At 37.1% G+C, this 27,655-nt stretch overlaps 2 protein-coding genes across 2 annotated transcripts; one reads left to right on the top strand and one right to left on the bottom strand.

The window, feature by feature from the left end:
* Nucleotides 1-905: 905 nt before the first annotated feature.
* Nucleotides 906-11,737, bottom strand: gucy2g (guanylate cyclase 2g). The gene is made up of 21 exons (XM_042507739.1): nucleotides 11,411-11,737; nucleotides 10,204-10,552; nucleotides 10,011-10,120; nucleotides 9,382-9,564; nucleotides 9,157-9,301; nucleotides 8,654-8,789; nucleotides 8,443-8,546; nucleotides 8,141-8,307; nucleotides 7,877-8,017; nucleotides 7,036-7,119; nucleotides 6,639-6,743; nucleotides 6,412-6,483; nucleotides 5,858-6,026; nucleotides 5,173-5,328; nucleotides 4,787-4,964; nucleotides 3,352-3,492; nucleotides 3,040-3,232; nucleotides 2,060-2,234; nucleotides 1,636-1,734; nucleotides 1,124-1,215; nucleotides 906-1,022 (listed from the first exon to the last, which is right to left on the bottom strand). The coding sequence occupies exons 1-21, from the start codon at nucleotides 11,735-11,737 to the stop codon at nucleotides 906-908; spliced, it is 3,243 nt and encodes a 1,080-aa protein (XP_042363673.1).
* Nucleotides 11,738-12,945: 1,208 nt separating this feature from the next.
* acsl5 (acyl-CoA synthetase long chain family member 5) lies at nucleotides 12,946-26,019 on the top strand. The gene is given in 24 exon segments (XM_042507538.1): nucleotides 12,946-13,037; nucleotides 14,810-14,882; nucleotides 16,654-16,819; nucleotides 17,543-17,654; nucleotides 18,188-18,252; nucleotides 18,340-18,441; nucleotides 18,541-18,640; nucleotides 18,980-19,158; nucleotides 19,290-19,322; nucleotides 19,414-19,465; nucleotides 20,243-20,316; nucleotides 20,413-20,490; nucleotides 20,588-20,722; nucleotides 21,658-21,792; nucleotides 21,895-21,940; nucleotides 21,943-21,989; nucleotides 22,347-22,419; nucleotides 22,630-22,718; nucleotides 23,167-23,190; nucleotides 23,192-23,284; nucleotides 24,631-24,774; nucleotides 24,863-24,964; nucleotides 25,266-25,337; nucleotides 25,864-26,019. Coding segments are annotated over 22 exon segments (2,049 nt in total). The 5' UTR covers nucleotides 12,946-13,037; nucleotides 14,810-14,882; nucleotides 16,654-16,663; the 3' UTR covers nucleotides 26,002-26,019.
* Nucleotides 26,020-27,655: the final 1,636 nt, after the last annotated feature.

Raw genomic sequence — 27,655 nt, 5'->3', positions numbered from 1 at the left:
AGCTTGTGTAGACAGACTAAGTTTAACTGGATTTTGTTGTAGACAATGAAAGTCTTTGTCGTCGTGAAATATCTACTCTGGTTCTGGCTTATGGTTTTGCTGCATGATGCTAACAAAAAGATACAGTTATTCATTCATTGCTCAAGACATCATGGTGTCCAAACGTACAGATGAATGACTAATGTAAATATTATAGCTGCAAGAATAAATGTGTCTGTGTTAACAAAAAAAATCTATTGCATAAGAAAACCATCATTTAGTAAAGTCAAACTCAATGAGCTACAAAGAACAGTCTGAATTAAACAATCTTTTTTTTTACATCATTGAATGAAGTTATCCTGAGTGAAAGCACAGACAATTAAAGGGAAAGTTCACCCCAAATTAAAATCTAGGCTTTCAGCACCACAAACCAGTATTTCAGTTCAGTTATACTGGTAAGAAGGCTGCTGTTTCCAACACTTGACAACTCACATCAAAACAATCTAGGCTGATAAATAGCACCACAAGTACGAGAAAAAATATGTACTTTTGATTAAGGGGTGTACCGTCCCTTTAACGTTAAATCGTATCTTCAGCTTCCTTTTAGCATATATATTATCACTCAAGTCTGTTTCCACATTTTGTCTCCTCTTCACATGTCATTTTGCGTTCTGTAAGACCTACCGAATTGTCCTTATTTGGCCATAATGTCCTTTTGTTCTTTAAATCTGCACTGTTGTCATCATAGCTTTGGTCAGCGTTTTGTGGGCCCTTTTCTCAGCGACTCTGACCATCCCCAGTTTCTTGAGCAGAAATGTTAAAAACACAGATCAAAATGCAACTTTACACAGAACACTGCATTTACTGACTGAGCTTGGATATACAGAGTGCTTTATTTGATCTAAATTAGGCACTGTGGTGTGTGTTCACTGTACCTCTGTTTGTAGTTTGTGCTTGTCAGACTGTGGAGAGCTGTGAGCCATGAGAGGAGGATTAAATCCTTTTTTGCTCAGCAGCCAGTAGGTCTTATGAGACCCTTTACCCTGTCACAAACACACACAGGTCAAAAACATGTCAGAAACACAGGTTGTACATTTTTACGTGAAAAAAAACAAAACAAAAAACGTGCAGTCTCTTAACTCACCTTCATTTCGACCTCCCCTCTTTCCTCCAGCTCAAACGATCCGGCCTGAACCAGGATGTCAGCTGTGCACTGAGATATATGAATCTTCAGGGCTGTGAAATATACAGAAGAGAGTGCAGTCATAAAGGTACACTTTTAAACTTCCGTGTTTGCATTTAATAAATAACAAGACTATTAGTCTACAGCCAAGCTAGCAGATCTGTGAGGCTGTTACTCAGCACACTCGCCAGAGGAAAATATTTGCATCGTAATTTTGGTACCAAGAATGTCTGTACAAAACTTCACAGCAATCCTCTCAGCTGTTTTATAGGTATGTAAGTGCAAACAAAATGGTGACCAACATCCCTACAGCAACACTGCTAGCTGGCTGCAAACTACCTGTTTGCGTTTTTATGTATGCACAGGTATTCCATGATAATAATCACATTTATGCCCAAAAAAACTATATTTATCTTCATAAGGTTCAAACCAGTAAATTGCAACACTGGTGGTTTTAGCTTCTGTTCACTCACGTAAACTGTTACTTTCCATGCGAGACGCCATGTTCACCGTGTCACCAAAGAGGCAGTAGCGAGGCATCGTGGTGCCCACCACTCCAGCAACCACTGGACCTGCAAATCCCACGAAACTGATGGTTTTAATGCAGTCAAACCTCTAAAATGTCAATTATTTTATTTTCAGTATTCAAAGTGCCAAGGACCAAACACTTAGATTGAACCAGTAATCCTGCATTAGTCACTTGTACTCTTCATCCCTCAAGTAAATATTTAATTTACTAGAATATAAACATCTGACAAACATGAATGAAAAATACACAAAGATTATTGTTAGCCAACTAAAATTATTCCAGATTCTTTCCGAAGGAAAAAGACAGCAACAAAACCAAACACTTCATTATTAAATGACTACAACAAACCCTCTCAGACTGTCTCGTACCAGAGTGTATCCCGACGCGAATTGCAAGACTCTCAGTCGGCATGTGGTGGATTTTGAAGACTTTTATTGAACTCAGGAAATGTAGAGCCATCGTAGATATCTCCAAAGCGTGTTGATGGCCGTTGCTGATGGGAAGACCACTGGCGACCATGTATGCATCACCAATCGTTTCCACCTAGTGAAGATGCAAAGATAACATTTTACCACCAGTTTTAAAAAGTAACAATAGGAAGGTGTTTTTTTCTGCAAAGGAGCGAAGTTTATTCTTTAAATATATATGTTTTAAAAGAATAGTTTTACATTTTTGGTAAGTTGCTTGTTGCTTTCTTGCCCAGAGTTGATAAAAAGATTGACACCGCTGTCATGTCTGTGCAGTAAATATGAAGCTAAATTCTGTGGCCTCAGTTTAGCACAAATTGTGGAAACATTTCAGTTTGAACTGTTTAAGAAACAAGATTTCATGTGTTTTCTTTCTTTGCTTTTTTAACCTTTGAACAATAACAGACTAGCTGTTCCCCCTTTGTTCTCGTCTTTATGCTAAGCCAAGCTAACCATCTGCTGGCTGTTTATTTACTGCAAAAAAGTGAGAGTGATATTAATCTGCTCATGTAATTCTCCGTAACTGAAGTCCATAAGTGTATTTCGTAAAATGATGAATAATCTTTAAAAAAAGAACGATTTTTGAGACTACAGAGGTTGTTGTGGATATTAAGCCAAAACAGCCTTTTTGTGACTGTAAACATTTGTTTACCACAGAGTTTATTTTCTTTCATAATCCCAAATCCAATGGAAAAATCCCGCAGGTTTTTTTGATGAGGAAACCAGGGTGAATCTTCCAGTTTGGCCTACAAAAAAATCCCTGCGCCACTCTATAACATATAAACAGTGCACAACAGTATTTCTGGCCTGCAGATTATAGATTAAAACTCCCTTTAATACACAAGTTGAACGAGAGACTAAACCCGTCGTGTGTGACTCACTTTATAGACGTCGTACATCTTGATGATGTCATCAAAGAGGCTGTAGAGGTCGTTGAGGAACGTGACCACCTCCATCGCAGAGCTGACGGAGCACATGGACGTGAAGCCCACGATGTCAGAGAAGAAGATGGTCACCATGTCGTAGCTTTGGGGCTCCGGGGACTTCCCCACCATCAGCTGCTCTGCGATGTAACTACGAACCAATAAAGCACTGACGAGGTGAGAAACAGTCATGGACGCCCACTCAGCCGGTGCCACCGTGGTCGTATGATCTGAATGGGTTACCATACGTGGCTAATTGGATTTTCGTACCTTGGTAACATGCTGGAGAGCAGCTTGTCTGCACGGGTCTTCTCTGCTGTGAGCTGATTGGTCCTCTCTTCCACCACCTCCTCCAAGTGATTTGCATATTTCTCCAACTTTTCCACCATATTATCCAGTATATTTGCATGACTACAGCACAGAAAATCATGATCAGCTCCTTTCAGGAGTTTTCAAATTGGATTTTTTTGTTTGTTAGTTAGTTTTGTAAGTGCTATTGACTCTCAACCTCTGCATTCACTTAAACACATTACATTGTGCAGGATTCAGGGGGATATATTAGCAGACATGGAATATAATGCAGTAAATATGTTTCCTTTAGTGTATAATAACCTGAAAAAAACTGTTTTTGTTATCGTAAAATAAATTGTTTATATATAGATAGGAGCGGGTCCTCATCTATGGAGATTGCTATATTGCACTACCATGTTTCTACAGCAGCCCAGAATGGACAAACCAAACACTATCGTAAGCAGTAGCACCTACGCAACAAGAGCACTGGGCGCTCTCTTTTTATGTCTCTGTGCTGGTGATATCCGAGGCCAGAGGCATTACGTTTTCAGGTTGTCTGTCCATCCGGCACATTCTTCTGAACGCGATATCTCAAAAACACCTTGAGAGAGTTTTCTTCAAATTTAGCTGAATCATTCACTTGGACTCAAGAATTAGCTGATCAGATTTTGGTGGTTATAGGTCAAAGGTCAAGATGTCCGTTACTTTGTCCATCTTATTCTTATTAATGCAATATCTCTGAACACCTTTTTGGATTTTTTTTTCAAATTTGGCACAAACATTCAAGCTCAAAGATGAGCTGATAATAATTCAGTGGTCAAAGGTGAAGGTCATGGAGAACTTTCGTCTGACTTACTCTTGTGAACACAACATCTGCAGATGATTCGGCCATTACACACAGATGTCTAATATAATGATGAAGCTCTGGCATTTTGTCTCCAAGAGGTTAACTGCGAAATTATAATATTCTGTCCATTACTCAGCGTCCTAACTCGTGAACAGAAGGAGAGACATCTGGTCTGTTTGTTTGTGGATAATTTTGGCGTCTTATAAAAACCGAAGGAAATCCAACCGGGAGAAGTTCTAGCTGGTTGCAATCTGTAGTCCTTACCAATAGATGCAACTGAATCCCCCTAAAGCTTACGTACTGTTCCTTTAAGTGAAAACATAGCACTTGTATGAAGTCTCTACATTTTTTTGGATCAGATAACAACTTGAGAGGACTTTATATCCCTTGTGAAGGCAGGCGCTCAATGAACGCTCTCTAGTTTATGAGAACAAACAAGTACAATTAAAATGTGTAATAATATTGCATACTGCACCTGCAGGCCCAAATTAGAGACAGGGAGAGCAATTTATTTTGTCACAGAAGTTTGAAGTGCTGTAATGGGTAAAGTAAAATTTCAGGTCTGACCTGTCTGGGCTGGTGTCCTTCAGCTGTCTCCTAATGGAAGCAAATGGCGGACGATGGTCGGGGTTTTCGTTCCAGCAGGCCTTCAGCAGCATGTTGATGTTCGCATCACACAGCTCCTCAGACAGAGGCGGTCGCAGGAACTGCCCTTGGAAAGGCGTCCGCAACTGCATGATAATCTCTAGAGAAAACCGCAGCAAGAAGCAGGAATCACTGTGGTGTTTGGGGATTTTGGTTTGAGATGTTTGGCCACACACGAGACTGTTGAATCGTACACAACTTTTGTCCAAACTGAAATGTCCTAACTATTAACAACAATAACTTTTTACTTTGTTTAAAGCAGAAACAGCCAATGGTTTGCAGCTAATGTTACCGAACTCAAAGTTTACCTTTGGGCTCCAGGTTGATGTCGTGATACGGGCCAGACTTGGCGTTGTACATGAGCTCCCACATGATTATGGCGAAGCTGTAGATGTCAGCTTTGGCCGTCCCATTGCCCTGGAGACCGACTTGTCTCAGAAGCTCGGGGGCTGTCCAGTACATATCTACAACAAATCTCACGTGTTACCTCTCCTTAACCCTTTGAAACCTGAGCAAACTATTTTGATTTCTGCCAAAAACATGGGGAGAAAGTAACAAGCAATTTAAGAAGAAATTACCCCAAAATTAGCAAAAAAATAAAAAATGAATAAAAGTTACAAAAAAATTGCCTGCAAATAAGCAGAAAAAGTAAAAAGAAAAATATACAAGAAAATGTCCTCTATAATGTAAGTTTAAATATAAAATAATTATTTTAAATATAATTATATACTTTTCTAATTATTTTAGAAAAATAGTTTTCTGGGCATTTTCCACCTTTTTGGAAATCATTTTCTAATAACACCCCCTCTTTTTTAAAAACGTATTTTTAGGTAATTTTCTTGTCATCTTTTACTAATTTTTTTGCAATTTGTGGGACATTTCTTGACAAATTAGTTATTGCATTTATTCCAGTCCATGTTTCAAAGGGTTAATGCTGTGACAAACATAAGCACAAATATATTTTAGATGATCCTTTTATTTGGGCCTCCTGACCTTCCTGATCGAGGCTTTCCAATGAGATGACCTTGTTTCTGGTCCCGTATTTAAACTCCCGCAGTCCAAAGCCAGAGAGTTTTATCTGGAGTCGACTGTCCACCACACACGTGCTGGGCTTCAGGTTCCCGTGAAATTTCAGGTTACTTTTGTGAATAAAATCCATCCCCTAAAACACAAATAAACGGTTCGAAACACTAAATAGCAGTTGAAAATAAAAAACAGTCTGGTTTTAGGATCCAAAACCAAATTTCAGTTTATTTTATGCATGCAGTTTTTGCGTTTCTGTTTGACATTGAGTCCACATTATTTATTCAACAAGATATTTAAATATGACAACATTTAAAATTTTACATCTGGCAGTTTGGAGAATACTTTGAAACACAATTTAGACCATCATACTGGAAAATAAACATGACACTGAATAAAGGAAATATGAAAAATGTAGATAATGTTTGTTATTTATCAGTATTTCCAGTGTTCTGTGGTGGTTAAATTGTCTTTAACACCACTAAATCATGACAATAACATTCTGCTTAAACGAATTAACTCACGTTGACAATGTCATAAGCAAAGGAGAGCTTAAACATCGAGTCCAGTTCAACATCTGTAGACTTCAGAACATCCTGCAGGAAAAAATACAGTATTGTTTTCAAATTAAATATCTAATTATGTACTTAAAATCAAAGGGACAATATGCAGTATTAAGTATCCCGGTGCCAATGGGTTGTTTTAGTCATGTTTGTGTTATTTTTTTTGTTTCTCAAGCTGAGTCACTGACCTTCAGGCTGCCTTTCCTGCAGTACTGGGTGACCACACAGACGTTCGGTGGCTCGATGCAAACACCAAAAAACTGCACCAAGTTCTCATGTTTCATCTCTTTCATCTGTCTTAAAGAGTTTAAGATGGTTAGGCACACATTATGTCATTTCACGAGTGCGTCAATGAACTAATATGTCCTAAAGAATAATGTCTTTTAGACTGCAGTGTTTAAATCTGGTACTAGAAAAACATCTGCGTCATTATTTTAAGCTGAACGTGTTTATTCTTAATTTGAAAATTTCATGACTGATTTTAAGGGTAAGATTTACCGCAACTGGATTTTACATCTATAAGAGTAAATACAAAAAAAAAAATCAAAAAGTATGTTTGGTCAAGAACAACGTGAGGAACTTTACCACATTAAACTCTGCAATAATTGAAGGTTTATGGAAATTAGTGCAAACAGGGGTCTTGATGTACTTGATGGCCACTTGATTTCCCTGTATGGAATTTTAAAAAATACATTAGAGAAAAGCGCGTGTTGTGGCATATGAAAACAAACTCTCTGCAAAGTTAGGGACTGTTCGTCATTTATGAGGGGGTGGCGCATGTAAAATAAATTTTGAGAACTGACGAGAGACTTTGTTCTGGCATAAAAAATTAAATGCTTGAATTTTGTATTCATTTTAAAACACACCTAAATTTTTTTTGTAGCACATTATGATGTCATAGGTAAAACTTTTTGGTATAAATTGTCATCCTGCTGCTATCGTCCTTTTTTTAGTTATTTGTGTGAAATGTTGTCATAATTAGTGTATGAATTTGTGGGTTATGGCCAAAAACATTTGGTTTTTTTCTGGTTTTTAGGTAACAGTAACTTTTTTATGGAGCCTGGGAGTTGACATGGCTTTTTTTTTTTTTAAAAGCACAACAATACAACACATAAAATGCACTTTATCCCATCTTGTCACCAAAAGATTGTTTCTTCCTCAGATTGACTTGATACACCCAGTCCTCTGAACCAGTTTAAATACCTTTACAAAGCCAATACGTCGCATAAAATGCACATTTTCACCCGCCATACGAATAATTTGAGCATGAGTTTTATTAATTCTAAGCACATAACCTGAAAACACAAAGCCTCCAGCCACGGCTATAGCTGACGCAGAGCCCCCTCTGATAAATAAAGTACAGTCCCTAACATACAGGTACATACTATGTTTTGTAAGCTTGCTTTAAACTGAATAAAACTGTTACCTGGTAGAGACCTATGGTGGTGTAGATGTGCTCTGTCCCCGTCTTGTCCCTCAGGCCGTAACTGTTGTTGGAGAAATTTGACTGAGAGCCGCTGCTGGCGCTCTGACTGGCTGTGGTGCTCAGAGATAAACCCTGAAATCCCTGAACGAGATACAAACAAGCCTCTGAACACAAAAACAGGCCAGCAAATACACTCATGCATGTACATGTACACACATATGCTCATGCTCTTTTGAAATTCTTTGTCTGTTTCAGTGCTCATACCGAGTGCTCCCTGATGATGGTGATGTCGCTGTAGTTGATGAGCCACCAGCAGGAGTTGTCGAGCCGCGTCTGGAGACGTAACTTCTGCAGCATGAGGACCCCGATGCAAAAAACTGCCAGCAGGCCGATGGCGGGGAAGATGATGAGCAGAGCCAGCAGGGCGATGTCTGCGTGCCATCAAAACAGTGAAGTAAAACTGGTTAGGTCGTATGTATGTTTTGTTTTATGAGTGATCGAAAAGAAAACAATAAGAGCTGAGATAATCAGTGAAATTACTGGTAGCATAATTTTGTTACTTTTACCATTAATGATCCATTCGCAGAGCTCATTGTTGAAGCCACATTTTGGTTTATCAGAGGGACTTCTTCCTTTCGGCCAGACCACAGACGCAAACATAGACGTTGGCCTGAAAAGACATATTTCTTTGGCATGATTTCCTAAAAAAAAAGCTAGTTTCTATTATGTTTTTTTTTTTTAATTTTAAAAATATTTTATACATTTAAAATATTTTACCGGACAGCTTTGGTGTGACTGTCAAAATGGAGGATGGGCACAAACTTGGTGACGTCTCCTACATGCTGCAGGTCATAAATGGAATAGTCTAGATTTCTCTCCCCCTCTTCGTCAAAGTGGACTAGTCCAGAGGCACCTGTAATTATAATCAGTGGTGGAAAGTAACTGAGTACATTATTTTCACTTTACTCGAGTGTTTCCATTTTATGCTTCCCTGAAATTCACTATATTTCAAAGAGAAAATGTTGTACATGGTATGAAAATATAATGTACTTATATATCATCATTATTATTATATACACAAAAAGCAGCTGAAATTAGAGCAACCTTTACTAGCTGCGACATCACTTAAAGTGATTGATGATAATTATAATTCATAACACGGAAAAAATTAAAATACTTTTCCACAACTGTTTAAGAGTACCAAACCATGTTTACTTCTTAGCAGATCAGATATGCTGTGATTTCCCTGCTTAAAGCTCTATAGACACACAGCTACCAACCATCAAATCGGATGTGTTTTTTATTTTTTAATCTCTGCAGCAGCTGCCGTCCATCACGAGGGTCGTTTCCATCTTTGAGGACTTCCTTCAGTCCCATCGCATAAAGAAGCACCGCATCGTGCAGGTAGGCCGAGTACGGGCTAATCTGAAGGAACAGACATAAGATGATTTTTACATGTTCACAACATGTGAAAAATCAATTTTTCACGTTTGATGGTTGCTCACCTCTCTTTTGGATGTCAGGTTGCTCTGAAATGGGGGTTGTTTCAGTTTTTCAAAAACTTGCTCGAAGAAGTCATAATACTCGTAGCCTTCGTAGGTTTTCTGGCCGATGATGAAAGTCATGTCAAAAGCTCTTATGGCAGCCTGGTTAATGTTATCGTTCAGAGCATATTTCCACAAGTTGTCCTGCTAAGGAAAAAGAAGTAGTGACCCAGAAATTAGCAAGAGATTTATATAAAAGGAAAAAATCAACAAAACATATCAAACTAAAAAGAAAAAGACAGTTTTAATAATTCTTATAATAATTTTAACGTCAATTTTAAATTTTTAATATTTTTCCCCAGCTTTTTTCCTTCATCCCTAAACGTTTTACCCTATTAAAAAAAAATCTACCAATTTCTTGAAATTTGTGGAGTATTTCTTCTGAAGTTGCTCATTGCTTTTTTTTCCCATATTTTTGAAAGAAATTGCAACAATTTGCAAAAGGTTCAAATTTTAAATCACTGTGGAAAGCATCTAAAAGCAACACAACAAAGGTGACGCTGCTCCAGGTTTCAGAGGGTTAAGTCCTTCTCCAGAATTTGGATTTGAACGGTACACCAAAGACTTTGACTCACCACGTTGCCACTGACCTCAAAGTGCTGTATCAGGAAAAACACATAGTTGCCATCCATCAGACCCTGTCGCTCGGCCTCCAGCAGCAGAGCGGAGGAGTCCTCTCTGTTTGTCAGCACCACAATCACTGCAGGGCCAACAGGACACGCCTACTGTCAGATGCAAATCACACGTAAAAGTGAGCCAAAAACAAAATAATCCCCTTTTTACCTCTTGCGACTGTCGAGATATATTTAACATTTCGATGCAACAGTTGAGGGTTGCTGGTATCAAACTTAACGGCGGCAGCCAGTTTGAATTTCTCTCTCAGCGGATTCTCAATGGTTTTCCACAAAGCGTCGACTTTGTCCCAGGTGTTTGAATCCAGCCCTCCTCCGATCATCGCCACGTGACTCCACCCAAAAAATTCCAGGGTCTTCACCAGGACCTCCGAGCTTCGTTTGAGAGGTGGAACGATTTTGATGTAGGAGTCGTAGATGTCACTGTTGTCCATTTTGGAGGACTGTCCCACAAAGCCGAACATGGGGATGTTCCAAGTGGACGCAATGAGACCGGTGACCTGGAAATAATGTGAAATAATGTTTAAAAATTAGCTCCCGATCATCCGTACCTTAATTGCCTGTCTGTCCAAAAAGGAGGTTTTATGGAAAGACACCTTTCAGTTCCTCGCACATGCACGTTGAGTCACTTAACCCTTTGAAATCTGGAATAAGCAAATTGGTTTGATTTCTTTTGAAAAATTTTTTTTTTTTAATTATTACAAGATAATTAGAAATCAAATCAGTATGTTCAGGTTTCAGAGGGTTTACATTTTACATTTCATCAGCTTCCTATCCAAAATGTTAACTGCTTGTTTACAGTGCCACCTTAGATGCAAATCTAACAAAGATTTAAAAAAAAAAAATGCTTCCCTAACTTGATAAATAAAAAGACAAATCTCAACTTTTGACCTTACTCTCAATACGTTATGAACATTATTAGTCATTGTAATTGTTCTGTCTCCTCCCCTGTGTACATTAAAATGAGTTTAATTGTACATAGATACGTATTGTTTTAATACAGACCTAAAAACCACGTTAATGAGAATGCTTTAAAACCACAGTTGATAACTATTTGCTGAAACTGTCACCACATTCAGACAAAAGTACATGTGTACACAATTTAAATGATTGTTATCAATGGCATCATGGTTCGAAAACGAATGTCCACCTAACATGCAGTAGTTTGAACTTAATACATTTTTAGAATATCTGTGTAGTCTGCACATCTAGAAAATCAGCACCATGACATCTTTATTTATAAGATATTTATATTCAAAGTAAAGAGATGTGGACCAAAGACAGAACCCTGTGGAACTCATTTTTTTTTCACTGCAAAAAAAGTGACACAAAACCCGAATCTAATGCACGAATCTTACCTCTGCTTCTTCAGGACATGCTGGTCCAAACAGCGCGCTCACATTTTCCCTCCACACCTGCTGAATGAATCCTCCCAGGGAAGCTTTGGGATTACAGTCTGTATCCGTGTACACGAATTCCACACTGTAGTTCCCCAGGAGGGAGGGGTTGTTGTTCACCTTCTCCACGGCTATCTGTATGGCCGAGCCCAGCCGCAGGGCGCTGAAAGGGGACGACATATTCAAGGGGGCCTGGAAGCCAATGATCAACTTGCGAGAGTCATTGGTGTTGTTATTGATGACGGCGAAGGCAGTCAGTGTGAAGTGAAGCACCAGTATGGGTCTCATGCTGGGAGAATACAGCACTCTCATCCTATTAGTTGCTTCATATTACAGGGTTTAAGTACTCGACGTCCCATGTGATGACGGACACGTTAGTCAGGGAGGAGAAAATGTAAATATGAGGAGGGTGAGACGTACAAAGAGGCAGTAACACCGTCATTTTCTGTTCTTTTCTCTTCATGAGAGTGTGTTTTTGTATTATATAAGACACCATACGTGAATTCATTTGGCGTCTTTAAAGCAATCAAGGACGACTTCTTTTCAAAGCATTACTTTAAGGTAGATAATGACTAAACTAATGTTTACAATAAAAAGGATGTTACGTCATGATTTCATGGCTAACATTTCTCACTCACTGTCTTATAGAAAAATAACATGCATGAATGGAAAAAGTTGTTTTCTTAAGTAAAAGTAGCAAAACTTTGATGTGAAAATACTCTCTTGCAAGCCCTGCATTTAAAATGTAATCAGAATCAGAAATACTTTATTGATCCACAGGGTGAAACTGTGGTTTGTTACAGTTGTTCTGATGCCAGCATAGAGAATTATAGCAAGTAGAAATAAGTACTAGCATGTGTATATAAAAATATAAAATATAAATACAGTAATAGTAAATAATTGAAACAAAATAGAATATATTTGTACAGAATAGAATCGAATATTAATATAAAATAAATGTATGAGACGAGTAAAAAGTACATAATTTCCCTCTGAAATGTAGTGGAGTAGAAGAATAAAGATGTTTAAAACTGAAATACTCAAGTACAAGTATGTCAAAATATAGTAAATATAGTAAATGAACTTTGTTACTTCCAGCCACAGTTTATCTGATATCATAATGACAGATTTGGGTGAGATTAATCACTGATTAGATTTTATCAACCATAAATCAGTAAACTTCAGAGGTACCACATGCTGTCATCGTTCACGTTCATAAAGTCAGTCAAAGTTCATCATAATCCCTCTTATCTTTAACACTTTAACTGCATGCAAACACACACAAAAGAGTGGAAAATGACTGTTTATTTAAAGAATATGGGCTAATTTAATTAAAACAAAGCAAAAAAGCAGTGAAAACTGTGTTGTAGCCCTCCTGGGAGTGCTGTCTGCAGAAACCAGATGAGGCAGGTTGAGCCTTGCTGGGTGGCAGAGTTCACACACCTGTGTGCACTTTAAGGTGCTAATGACCACAGGTGGGCAGATTGTGCATTAGTGGTGTTGCTGGTTTCAGCTGCTTTTTTTTTGTTTCCTTCCCAGGAGATTCCTGCTCAGCCTGGCCCCAAATCACCTCTGCTAATCCCACCAGGTAACCTCTCAAAGCTTCTTCTAATGATCCTAATGAACCTTCAGCTCACCGTCCTGCAGAAATCATTCACACAAGACGACATGTTGGCAGCTTTGTGTTTGCAGAGTGAATACGTGAAAGCGTGCAGTGGAGATGCGTAATCAATGTATCTGTGATTCAGTCATATTTATGAGTCTGTTTAGATAAATCTCACAAAATGAAGAGTTAGATTTGTGAGCAGGAAAATGCACCGTAAACCAAATCAATATACGGAGTGCCTTTGTTGTTTCAGTCTTCTTTTAGCTCATGGTGGATAATTTTTGCGAACTTTAGCTACAGTCAGTTTGCTGCCTTGATGACTCCTCACTTCTTGTGCTTCTGTTACAGACACTTGAGCATTTGCTGATATTTTGTAATGTCTTACTGTGGCTACTGTCCAGAAAATGTTGCCTCACTTGAATCTGTGATCAAGGTGTGCAAGGTGCAATTTCAGATTATCTTTTGTGGTTTAGTGAGAAGCATTTGGGAACACAGACACAACGTACTGCACAAGCTGATAACAAGTTTCTGACCTGAACAAAAGTAAATGTATTTGAGTGTTTTTATTTTTCAAAATGACTATAATGTTTAGTTTTGATGAAAGTGTTTTAGGGGTTAATTAATCTGTGTGATCATTTTTGAGGCTGTAGTTTGCATTGTTACACTGACACGTGTTTCTCTTCATATCAGTGTTCAATATCAATGATGTTAGGCTGGATACATTTCTGTAATATCTGAGGAATCTTAAAGTAATACTTGACCTGCATAAAGAATAGTATGTTAGCAAAAAATGCCTTCGAACTAGAACATTTTTTTTGTAATTTAAAAAAATTAATAACTTTGAACTGTTAGCTAGCTAAACATGCCTTCAAACTGCCTTCAAACTTAAAAAGTAAAATAATAAGCATGTCTTTGAACTTAAAAACCAAAAAACTGCCTTCCTACTGTACCTAGATAAACATGCTATTGAACTTGAAAAAAAAAAAATCAAATTGCCTTCGAATTGTTACCCAGTTAAACGCGTCGAACTTTTCACCCACAAAAAGAATATATAACTAGAGCGGTAATATATTCATTCATCTGTCAGTTAAAACATTTTCATGGTAACTTCAGTGGCAAAGTGCATACGGTCTGTTGAAAATCTGCCACCATTTTTTTTAAAAATGTAATCAACTTGAGGTAAATTCTGGACTAAAGATAAAACTGAAGCAGCAGTTTTTGCAAACACATCGGAGATATCAGGGAGGATCACGGACTGTGTTGACTCCCGTATGAACTCAGAGCTGTGGAGGAATAAGAAACTCTGAATCATAGATGTACGGTGAATGTTGTGTTCACATGATTCACTGTGTGACTGTGATTATTGAAATTTTGCATTCTTTAAGTATACTTTTTACAGACATTTGTCAGGTTTGGTGTTTTGTTGTTGAAACGTGAGGACTTTGAACACGATAAATAGCAGATAAGAGCCTCAACCTTTAATCAGCTGCAGCATCTTGGCGTTCCTGCGACATTGTCTCAGATAAAGTTTATTGGTTTAGACTTGAATCAAAGTCATTTATTGGTTAGCAGAGCTGTTGATTTTTAAATAAAGTAGCTTAAACAATTGCCAGCACACACCTTTAATATCACGATGAGCCCAGAGCAGTTTTTATGTCTGTGCTGGTGTTTCTTTATCAGTGGAAGTGATGATGGCCAAGGTTCAAAGGTGTCTGATTTTTACGAGATCCTGCTCTCTGTGTTTCACCCGTCAGAGCAGAGGAAGAGGATCTGCTGTGTGCACCCTCACACACCTGCAGAGCGGATCACCTGAGAGGACAGCAACAGGTTTGGTTTTTTAAGGGTCCATTTTTATTAACCAGTAATTGACCATTTGACAAATGAGTGCTGTACGGTGGTTAAAATATTCATATATATATATAATATGAAATCATTTTAATTATTGTTGACATAAGTTTTGCGACTAACTGCGTATTCATTATTTTTTACTCTCTCTCAAAACAAGGCAAGATAAGTCTCTGCAAAAGTGAGGATCAGATAAGTGACATCGCTCTTAAACATTGAAAAAAATAATCAATAATGTACTAACAAAATTGTCACAAACAAAATAAAATCAGCAACAGAAAAGTACTTTGGTCATTTGCTTAATTTAAATGTGCAATATCTATGGTGACAGATTAGTGTCAGTATTGTTTGTATTAATAGGTTCTTATCAAATGTGTAATCTGTAAATGCAGAACATGTTACAATACAAAAAAGGTTTGAAAACTCACAAAATGTATTTTGCAAATATAAAGAAGATATTCAAATACACAGATATTTCTACAGATGAAAAAAAGAATGAATTTCATTAATTTACAAATAAAATAATTTGTGAAGATCTTTACATTTACATTCCAACAGGCATTTGGAAACTTTGTTTTTTATTTATGAATCCAAGGATTTTTATGATCTCAATTTTCCAAAAATGACGATTCACAAGTTAAAAAAAAATTATTGAAAATTAATTTTATATTTGTGTGACTTTACAAATCTTTTATGTTTGTGTGGAAGGTGATCTGTTTACAAAAATATTGACACTAATCTATCTCCATAATTACCATTTTTGGAAATGCTGTGTTAGAAGTAAAAGTCCTGCATTTAAAAATGCAAAAGTAATCAGCATTTAAATTCCAAAAGTAAAATTACTTATTAATCAGAATGGCCCATTTCCAAATAATTTGTATTACTGGATTGTAATTATTGATGCATAAATGTGTTCCATCTGTTAAATGTTACAGCTGGTAAAGGTGACACTCATTTAAAATATTTTATATATTGCTGTGTAGCATAACTGTTGACAATATATCATGATGTGTTAGATGACTTATATTTTGTATTTAATTATATAGGCTATTGTGTTTGTATTAAATGCAGTAGAAGTACAACTGTACATTAGTATAGTAAATGTTCTTACAACCATTGAAACAGATATTGAAAGAAAACATCAAAAATATTACAAAGTGGCAATAAACAAAAATTGCCTCTATGTGAGAGTTACCAATTTTTGTTATATTGATGTTTCACACTTAAAATTAGCATCAACCTATACTTTCTTTTTTATACATTGGCTATAAATGTTGATAACAGCCACACAATGCCATAAAACGAGCTTGTTGGCGTATTCTCATAAAATAATTAACCTCAGTGGAGTTCACATTTAGGACACATGACCCAGTCAGTCATAATAAAAAGAAAATTAAAAAAAAACAACACTTTTTTTCTCATGCTTATTAAGAAAAAAAGCTGCATTTGTAACACTGTCAGAATATGAGATTAAAACACTGTTTTGTTGTATGCACTGTATGTATCAACTGTAATGTTTTTCTGAGCTTTCATGGGTTTGACTTTATCTTGAGTGATTATCAATATCTGTTGCTCAAGTCATGTTGACTTTGACCTCAAGTTATTATGGAGGCGATATCAAGAGCAGGAACTCCGAATTGCATAATAGGATCATTTAACTTTAATATTTTATAGTCTTAGACTGAACTTGGCTGTATGTCAAAGTGCTAAACGAATAAATCTCACTAATAATGATTTTTCTGCGTCCTGGCAGACGTTGCACCATGGACGTCCTTCTGCAGTTGCTGTTCTCGCCTCTCTCGACCCCGGCCATCATCTCCCTGTTTGCCCTCGGAGCTGCTACCTTGTTTTACCTCAATTCACGACCCAGTCCCCTCCGGAGCCCCGTCGACCTCCACAACCAAACTCTGGGCATCAAGGTAAAGAGTGCCAAGCTGAGTTTACTTCACCTTAAATTAGTAATCACCAGAAAAAATGGTGGCATTGTACGTTTCTGCAAATCACAGACATGTTACATTTGCATGTTATGTTGTGGCATAATGCACATTGAAACTTTACATTTAACAATGTTTTGGTTCAAGTGTGGTTATATTTAGGCACTAAAATTAGTTATGATTAGAACAGATATTTTTTTTCTTTAAATACCCATTACATGGTTTAAAAAAAAAAAAAAAAAAAAACATTTCTTGGCACTTTCTCTGCTGTAAAAACAGTGTGGGTCACTTGGAGCTTTACAGCAGCTAGAAATGCAGTCACTCACTTAAAAAGCTGATGGAAATACAGCCAAGAGTCCCTAAAAAAACAAAAAGGCTGTGATAAACATGTGGTCAGGTCTGGGCTCTACAACCAGTTGGTTATAGAAAGGAAAGTCTCTAAAATTAATCCACCTTTTGGGGGCTAAAAAGCAAAACATTGATATGATATGTGTGAAATGCACAAATAAAAAGTATTTGTGGTTTTCTGAAACGCATACTCGCAATATTTTCTTATGTTGAAAAAGATCCAGATGCAGTGAGGTTTAAAAGATGAATAATTACAGGCTTGTGTGATATGAGCGTGACAGAGATCATCGATGAGCATGTTTATGAAGATGTTTGATCAGTGACGTGATTATTCAGAGTGATTCTGATTCGTTTCGTCAGGATGGAGCGAGGAAGACGGCGCTGCTTGAGGACAACAACAACCTGATTGCATATTACCATGATGACGCCAAGACCATCTATGAGGTCTTTCAGAGGGGTCTGAAGGTCTCAGGTGATGAACACTTTCTGTAATATTATTTAAAAATAAAAAACTTTTTATATATTTATAAATTAGTAAGTATATTTTATAACTTACTAATTAGTACTGTGGAGCTTTTTATATCAATTAAAATTAGTCAGAAAGACTCAAGGATTCTTTGTCATTCCACTCCATAATATAAAAAATATAATTAATTTAAAATTAATGATTATAATAAATAGAAACACTGGGTTATTAAATAAGTAAATGAATAACTAGATGTGTGAGCAGTGCAGTATGTAAACAGTAAAAATCCATAAATCTTAAAAACCAAGAAAATGTATCAAAGTGCCCTGTGGAATATTAAATATAGAATATAATATAAAATTAAAATACTAAAATCACGATAAAAGTCCCTATTTAAAGCAGCAGCAATGCAGGCTCAAAAAGGAAATGTGGTGCCAGAGCGCGGGAGGACGGCGGCACGCAGCAGTGCAGCGGCCTCTCTAGCTCTCAGTGTTAGTGTTAATAATGAAGAAGATGTAGTTTGATGCTGTCATGTGCAGGTAACGGACCGTGCCTCGGCTACAGAAAACCAGGACGGCCGTACCAGTGGCTGAAGTACAGACAGGTAAAACAACATGCAACACAGGAAAAAAAACACAGTAAACATAAACTCAACTGCAGCTGACCTTTACTCCACTTCCTGTGTGTAAAGGTATCTGATAGAGCGGAGCACCTGGGGTCAGGGCTCCTTCACAAGGGCCTGAAGCCGAACTCGGACACCTTTGTCGGCATCTTTGCTCAGAACAGACCTGAGGTGAGTGTGGACGCAGCCGAGGGGATATCGCTGTGTTTTTTTTGTTTGTTTGAACAGCAGACATTAATGCTTTCTCTCTGTTACGTGGGCCACTCGCAGTGGATCATTAGTGAACTGGCCTGCTACACCTACTCCATGGTAGCGGTCCCCCTGTACGACACCCTGGGTCCTGAAGCTCTTGTGTTCATTATCGACAGAGGTAATTGGGAGCTTCTCTTAATGCCGCTAATCCAGAGTCCAGTAAGTCATCGGTCCCCACAGAGATCTGCGTCGAGGGTGCTCTAATCTCCTCTCATTTATTCACCACACCGGCTCCTTCAATCTGTGCTCTCTTTTGCTTTTGATTACGTGATCACTTCTGGACAATTTATCATGAGACAAAGAGAATCATCATTACATATTATATAGTTTTTTACTTGTGAATCTTACACCAATGTTGACAACAAAACCTGTTTGCTGCATAATACCAGCAGAACTTTAGGAACTTTTTCTTTTATTATACTGTCTGTTTTACTGGTGATACGTTTTCTTCTTCCAGCGGAGATCTCCACTGTGATTTGTGACAATCAGAGCAAAGCAGAAACACTCCTGCAGACCCGGGAGAAAGGCCAGACTCCGGTCCTCAAAACCATCGTCGTCATGGACTCATTCAGCTCTGAGTTGGTCGAGCGGGGAACCAAATGTGGAGTGGACATCGTGTCGATGCCGGATGTGGAGGTAATGCATGCTAAACACACGAGTGAGTCTTTACGTGTGTTTACTTCAGATGTTCTGGTCAAGTAATACTGTTAAAAAGGAAGCACGAACGTTACTGAAAAGGTGTTTTTTTTTTTTTTTTTGTTCTTCAGGCTTTGGGGAAAAGTAATCTTCAGAAGCCAATTGTAAGTTTAATGCTGATGTATTCATGTGATCCATTTTCATGAGATGTAACCAGCTGCTCTAATGTGCTGATGATTTAATGTCCCCCAACAGCCACCAAAGCCAGAGGACCTCAGTATTGTTTGCTTCACCAGCGGCACCACAGGTAATCAATGCCGGGGTTTACATTTATAAATCATAAAGAAAAGGAAGTTGTTTGATTACTAATAACAGTCCTTACCCCCATGCTGTTTTATTACATGTGATCTCACAAAATGATCGATATATTCATAAATAGCAAGAGCAGCCCTGGTTGAGTTAATTTTTAGCCACGTAAAGTAAAGGATGGTCCAGACTGAAATATTTCAACAACTTTTGGACAATTACCGTGATTTATACAGACATTTATGTTTCTCTTCCTAAAGTCTGGTCCCCTCAATAATGACTTCACCTCAAAATGACATATTTCCAAAATAATGACTTAATATTGCAAAATAATGACTTGGTATCTCAACATGGTGAGAAACTTTCTCAAAATGAGTTGATATTTTAAAATAAGTATTTCAAATAATGACTTAGTATTGCAAAATGATTTTAGTATCTTAAAATAAAGACCGTACTACAAAAAAGACTTAGTATTGCAAAATGATCGTGGCCAAATTATGACTTAGTATCGCTAAATAATGACTATGGCAAAATAAGAACTCAGTATCGCAAAATAACGAGTTAGTATTGCTAAATAATGACGTAGTATCCCCAAAATATGACTTGGTATTGCAAAATGACTTGCAAATGAATGAGAAACTTTCTCAAATGATTTGCTTATCTCAAAATAATGACGTACATGATGTTTTTTTTCATCATGTTGGCAGCAACAGGCTTCCATAAGTGAAATGAAAATTGAAACATTGAAAGGTTAAAATATTTGGTGTCTCTCTCTCAGGGAACCCCAAGGGAGCGATGCTGACTCATGAGAACGTGGTCTCTGACGCTGCAGGTGTCATCAAAAGCTTTGATGTATGTTTAATAACCATTCAGTGTCATTTTTGGTGAATTATTTTGAGAGCATGTGTTGTTGACGCGTCGCTAACGGGGCCTGTGTGCGGCCTGCAGGCGGCAGTTGTTCCATGCACTCAGGATGTCAGCATTTCATTCCTGCCTCTGGCACACATGTTTGAGAGAGTCGTGCAGGTGAGTCTCCGATTATAAAAGCATGTTTATGATGATTGTATTTATGAATGAGACTTAATGACTTTGATCTGATAACTTTTTGTGCGTGATGCTGTAGACGGTGATGTACGGTGCCGGTGGAAAGGTGGGATTCTTCCAGGGAGACATCAGACTGCTGCCGGATGACATGAAAACCCTGCAGCCCACCATTTTTCCAGTCGTGCCTCGACTTCTCAACCGCGTCTATGACAAAGTCAGTGATAAGCAGGGGCTGAGTGTAACTAAGTACATTTACTCAAGTACTGTATTTAAGTACAAAATTTGATGTACTTGTCTTTTCTGTTTCTATTTTTCTTTTCCGCATTTCAAAAGGAAATATTTTACTTTTTTGAAACACTACTATATTTGACTGCTTAAGTTACTTTACAAATTCAGATTTCTGTATATTAAACAAACATAGAGCTTATGCAATATGTGTCGTTAGGGATTTAATTACAAGTATAGCTGAAACAATTAATCCATCAGTTGAATGACAGAAAAATAATTGGCCACTATTTTGATAATTTAGTAGTTTTTCATGCAATTTTTTTTTTCATGATTCCATCTTCACAGTTTGAGGTTTTGCAGATTTTTATCAAAACAAACTATTTTTTTATTTTTATCATAATTTTAATTTATAATAATTTTATTTTAAATCTTTTTTTGGACAATTGGTTGGAAAAAACAAACATAATGAAGGTGTAACTTTGGACTCAGAATAAGTAACACCATTTCTCAATATTTTCTGAATATTTCTGTACCAGTCAATGGAGAAAATAAGCAGATTAATCCATAATTAAAATAATAATTAAGAGATCCATCTCAACCATGCACAATACTAAAAACCTGCTTTTATATTAATGCATGACCAACAATAATCTAATGATATCATATATATTTTAACACTCACAGGGTGCATTTTTCGTGATTACTTATATACTTTAAGTATATACTAACTCAATCCAGGACTTTTACCTGTTAGAGTATTTTTTAAGTGTGGTTTGGCACTTTTACTGAAGTTAAAGGTATGAATACTTCCTCCACCGCTGATTGGTGTCAGACACAACACCCCCTCTTTCCTCTCATTCTGCTTTAAACATCAGCTCAGTTTTTTATTCCAGATGTCGTAATCAAACGTCCCATCACCAGGTCCAGAGCGGAGCCAAATCGCCTTTCAAGAAATGGCTGCTGAACTTTGCCGTGGACAGGAAATTTGCTGAGGTGAAAGAGGGCATCATCAGGAACAACAGCATCTGGGACAAACTCATCTTCCACAAAGTGCAGGTGCAGAACTGCTTCTGTTTTTTAAAAAAACAGCAGATTAATGTCATAGAAAAAGAATGTAAATGTGCTTAAAATCTTTTTATTTATTTGTCTTGACTGTAGGAGTCGCTGGGTGGACGGGTGAGGGTCATGGTGACGGGCGCAGCACCATTTCTCCCTCTGTGCTTAACTTCCTCAGGGCGACTCTGGGCTGCCAGGTAATAAACATTTATCAAGGTGATGTTTTGACATAAAAATGTGTTGTTAGGTCATGTTAACCTGACCTTGAATCACATCTGAATTATATATTTGTTACATGTTATTTAAAAAAATGTTAAAAAAAATAGAGAAATGATAATACATATCCAAATTAAAATATCTACAATTTTACATTATTATTTACAGAAAGAAAAGGGAGATAAAGTAGGAAAAATGAACATTATTTGAAATTCCACAGGATCTGTGGATTTTATAGTTTTGACTGTAAGAATAAGGAGTCGGTTCATGTTGTCGTGTTGTTGTCTGGTTGCACTAATCTGACTCTAACTCCGATGTTGTCGGTACTCTTACTGTAGATCTTTGAGGCGTACGGTCAGACAGAGTGCACAGCCGGCTGCACCTTCACCACACCAGGAGACGCCACCTCAGGTGTGAAGTTCAACCTCACTTGTCTATGATAATACGGAGGGTAAAACCTGCTCGATAAATAGGAATACTTTGAATCCAATTACTTGAAATACTAAGACAACAAATTTTAAAATTGAGATTAATTTCAGTTTTGACAAACAACGCATATGATCAAATGAAATGTGGTATTTTTCGTAAGAAAGTTTGACTTTACTTGATCTTTACCAACAGGACATGTTGGAGCACCGCTGCCTTGTAATATTGTAAAGTTGGTGGATGTTGAAGAAATGAACTACTTCGCCTCAAACGGAGAAGGAGAGGTAAGATGACGGAAACCAAACAGTTGAGGTGGAGGTATAAAAATATTATACCTCTACCCAGCCAGAGAAAAATTAAAGAGCAAGAATTAAAGCAAATTGGTGAGTTACATCTCCAATAATGCAAAGCAAATGACAGCAAAAAGTGGTTTTATCAGTAATTAAATGGAGAAATATAATTTATTTTATGTTATGTTTTGTTTGAGGCAACCATATCACACAGTTTTTTGTTTTTAAATAAACTTAAAAAAACATAAAGCTTGTATTTAACTTAATGTGTCACTGATTAGTTTCCTAGTATTTCTAAACAGTAAAAGTAACAGAGACTTGTAGATTTTACTTGCTGCCTTTTAAAAGATTTAGGAATGAGTAAAGTTATGAAGGTTTTAAATAAAACATTACATGATTGTATCATTGTTTTTTTGGGTGATCTTTTTTTTTTTTTTTAAAGGTGTGTATCAAGGGTAGAAATGTGTTTCAAGGGATACCTGAAAGACCCGGAGAAGACTGCAGAGGCTTTGGATGAAGACGGTTGGCTCCACACTGGAGACATCGGAAAATGGCTTCCGGTAAGAATCAAAACCCAGATAACAGAAAAATGCCGGGGTAATTTTATTTTCTCCATTACATGTAATTGAACCAACTGAATAACCACAAGCTCTTCTGCACCGGATGAATGCTGTTTGTGGATGAAGCCCTTCAGTCTTGTTGGCTGAGTGTATGCAGTGTTTGAAAAAGGGGATTTAAGGTGAAAGTAAAGAGTTTCATAACTGAAAAAGGCTTTAGAAACTGGTTAGTCTCTCCTATATGACTGTTTTGTGAATGTCTATGTAACTTTTCGGATCTCTTATGTGATTTTTTTGTGAATATCTTTTATGTGACAATTCTCTTATGTGACTGTTATGTACAAATCTTTTATGTGACTGTTTCATGAAATATCTCCTATGTGACTTTTGTTAATATCTTTTATGTAACTGTTTAGAGAGCCACTCATTTGTGACTGTTGTGTCTATCTCCTATGTCACTGTTTGATGAACATCTACTCCTATGACTGTTTCAGGAATATCTCCTATGTGACTTTTATTAATATTGCCTATGTGACTATTTGATGAATATCTCCTATGTGTCTGTATAAATATCTTTTACGTGACTATTATGAATATCTCCCAATGCAACTATTTCGTAAATATTTCCTGTGACTTTCTTGGGACTTATCTCCTGTCTGTTTTGTGAATATGTGAATGAATGAATCCTATGTGACTGCAAGGAGATATTCACAAAACAGTCACATAGGCGATATCCACCTATGTGATTGTTTTGTAAATGTCTCCTATGTGACTGTAAGGAGATATTCACAAAATAGTCACATAGGCAATATCAACCTATGTGATGTGTTTTTTGTGAATATCTCCTGTGACAGTTTTGTGAATATCTCCTATGTTACGTATTGTGAATGTCTCCTATGTGACTGTGAGGAGATATTCACAAAATAGTCACATAGACAATATTCATAGAACAGTCACAAAGGCGATATCCACCTATGTGACTTTTTTGTGAATATCTCCTATGATCGTTTTGTGAATATCTCCTATGTGATTGTTTTGTGAATATTTCCTATGTTATATTGTGAATGTCTCCTATGTGACTGTAAGGAGATATTCACAAAATAGTCACATAGACAATATTCATAGAACAGTCACATAGTTGATATCTACCTATGTGACTGTTTTGTGAATATCTCCTGTGACCGTTTTGTGAATATCCTCTATGTTACGTATTGTGAATGTCTCCTATGTGACTGTGAGGAGATATTCACAAAATAGTCACATAGGCAATATCAACCTATGTGACCGTTTTGTTAATATCTCCTATGTGACCGTTTTGTGAATATCTCCTATGTGACTGTTTTGTAAAGAGTGGAGTTCTGAAGATTATCGACCGTAAGAAGAACATCTTCAAGCTGGCTCAGGGCGAGTACATCGCACCGGAGAAGATTGAGAATGTGTACGTACGCAGTGGACCTGTGGCCCAAGTATTTGTACATGGAGACAGTCTGCAGGTGAAGTCAGCATCTTCAGTCTGTTCATATTAACGGTCATTACAAACACACTCAGTCTGATAATCAAACCGGTGTCTCCTGTCTGTAGTCCTGCCTGATCGCCATCGTGGTCCCTGACCCCGACATCCTGCCAGGTTTTGCAAAGAATCTTGGGTGCCATGGCTCCGTTGAAGAACTCTGCAAAAACACAGTAATGCTTTCCTCCTCTCCCGTATTCCCGTTCCTTAATTGTACAAAACAAACAAATTGGACAGAAATGATGTAATTTAGTGTCACTCCAAGCTTACTTTGCTACCTGAGCACCAGCAAAGAGTATCTGCAGTAAACACAGTCATTGACACTGACAGAGGCCAGCTGGAGTCGTCTTGCACGCTTGCTGTAAAACTCATAAAACATGATGCCTGCAAAACAAATTAAATATCAAAAGTAGGTGTTTTTTTTAAAAAAAAAAAAATGAAATGATTCTAACAGTTCACCTTTTTTGTTTTCAGGAAGTAAAGAAAGCAATTCTCTCAGACATGATCAAACTGGGCAAAGAAGCAGGACTCAAGTCCTTCGAGCAGGTAACAGTTGTTTTATTTGGGTCAATCACAGGGAGCCACGTGTTAGACCAAATTACTATGTTCATTTACAGTAACGTCAGGGTAGAAAATCCTCGCATTTTGAAGAAATTCATGAGGCATTTTACCTTTTTTTCTGAACATGGTGTTCTGCAAATTTCTGCTCTCTTAGAACTGATTTTTATTTTATCTATATTCCTTTTTTGAAAATATAAATTTAAAGAGTATCAACTACTTTGGGAGGTTAACAGCTCTGCTGCTACACATTTCACTAAATCTGGCTTAGTTCACCCTCTGGTGGTTAAAATGGGCAGTTTTTGATCAAGATCATGCAGATTTCAGACACTCGACTCATTTCCTCTAATAACCGACCAGAAATCCCCCAAATTACATTACTGCAGCAGACTGAGTTTAAACTGGATGCATCAACTTCTAAACAAAGTCAGGCTTTTTATTCAGTTTGCATCTTGAACAGATTCAGACTTTTAACCATCTGCACTTTTCCTCCTCCTCTTCCTCCGTGACGCAGGTGAAAGACGTGTACCTGCACCCAGAGCAGTTCACCATCGAGAACGGTCTGTTAACTCCGACTCTGAAGGCCAAGAGGGCCGAGCTCAAAACTCTCTTCCAGCCGCAGATCCACAAACTGTACGCCAACATCCAATAAATGGATACAACACTTGTACCTCTTTTGTTTTTAGTCTGTGATTATAACAGTTCACCTCCTCCTCAGCAGCCTTTAACCCTTTGAAACCTGACGCCACATCACTTTTTTATGTTGCTTTCAGATGCCTTTCACAAATATTTAAACCTCTGAACCCTGAGCAAATATGTGCGTTTAATATTAGACACATGGGGAAAAGGGCAATGAGCAACTTGGTAAATGTTTCACAAGTTAGTAGATTTAGAAAATGATTTTTGTCAAAAGCTATGGAAAAATGTCTAGAAAATAAAGAAATTATTAAATTTGTTCGAAAATAGAATTTTAAGCATATTATTTTATGTTTATTTAATTTACTGTCTTGTTCATATTTTTTAGATTTTGTTTGTATCAGCAAAATTTCTTGTACTTGAAACTAATTTCTTGCACATTCTTGGGAAATTTCATCTTTAACTGCTCATTGCATTCTTCCCATGTTTTTGAAAGATATTAAGCTAAAACTGCTCAGTTTTCAAAGGGTTAACCAACAAGATACCAAAGTTCAGCTGTGTTTTGGCTTTAGAGGCCTGAGACGATGAGGTCCCGTTAAAGTCGTCTTCCTGCAGAACAAATACTGCAGTGAGTGCAGCCTGGGGGGGGGGCTGGACGGAGTCGCTGGCTTCAACCTGAGTGAATCACCACCTCCCAGTTGTCCCAGTTGTCCCAGTTGTTGGCTGAAAGCTCACATACCCCTGTCAAAGAGTTGGATGCATCAGTTCTGCCTCACAAAACTCTTTCATTCACTTTGTTGATGTGTTGAAATGCACTTAAAGTGACTTCTTCATGAGGATTTGATACTGCAGACGCGGTCAACCAGCTCCACAAAGTTAAACTGAAGCAAAATGTTTCTGCCTTTAGTTTGTCCACACTGCCCTCATGTGTTTTAACACAAACATTACAGGTGCTGATGATCACTAACTGCCTTTTAACAGTATTTAACCCTTTGAAACCTGGACTGACATCGCTTTTATTGGGCTGCATTCAGTCGTCTTTCATAAGTGTATAAATCTTTGGACGCTGAGCAAATTGGGTTGATTTCTTCGCAGAGAGTTAATAGGTTTAGAAAATATTTTTGAAAAAGTTAGGGAAAATTGTCACACACACAAATATTGTTATTTTACTTTTGGTTTTTACCTTTTCTTTTTTTTTTTTTAAATCAAATTTATAGGTTTTTTTGTACTTTTGATTAATTTCTTGCTAAAAACATGCATTGTATTATTTCCAGATGTCATTCTGGGCTTTTGCCTTAGAATTTGTAATTTTTACTATTTTTTATCTGATTATGTCATTTTAACCACATTTAGCATATGGAGAAAATGCTATTGCATTGCAATGCACTGTCACAATCAATGTTGCTGCAAGTCATTGACATATCCCAGGCTGTGTTCATCCAAAAACAACAAATAACAACATGAAAGTAGAATATCATATTAATGTATAACATTTTTTAAAGCCTGATTTTGAAAAGCACATTTTGTGTATAGAGCAGAATGAGGGTGAGTATTTTAAATTGCACAAAATATAATGTATTAAAAATCAATGTTGCTGCTAATTATTGACATATATTTGGCTGTGATAATAAAAAGAAAATACTTAGCATGTATTATATTGAAAATAATGT

This window comes from Plectropomus leopardus, chromosome 19, assembly GCF_008729295.1.
Source record: "Plectropomus leopardus isolate mb chromosome 19, YSFRI_Pleo_2.0, whole genome shotgun sequence".
Taxonomy (NCBI): Eukaryota; Metazoa; Chordata; class Actinopteri; order Perciformes; family Serranidae; genus Plectropomus; species Plectropomus leopardus.
This window is presented reverse-complemented; position numbering and strand designations above follow the sequence as displayed.

Bases quoted from the DNA above. Each gene is read 5' to 3' on its own strand.
- gucy2g (XM_042507739.1), bottom strand. From the start codon at position 11,737: ATGAGACCCATACTGGTGCTTCACTTCACACTGACTGCCTTCGCCGTC. The intron at 7,120-7,876 runs GTAACAGTTTTA...AATTCCATACAG, and splicing joins CCACCATAGGTCTCTACCAG to GGAAATCAAGTGGCCATCAA. The intron at 4,965-5,172 runs GTAAACTTTGAG...GGTTTTCTCTAG, and splicing joins CATCAACCTGGAGCCCAAAG to AGATTATCATGCAGTTGCGG.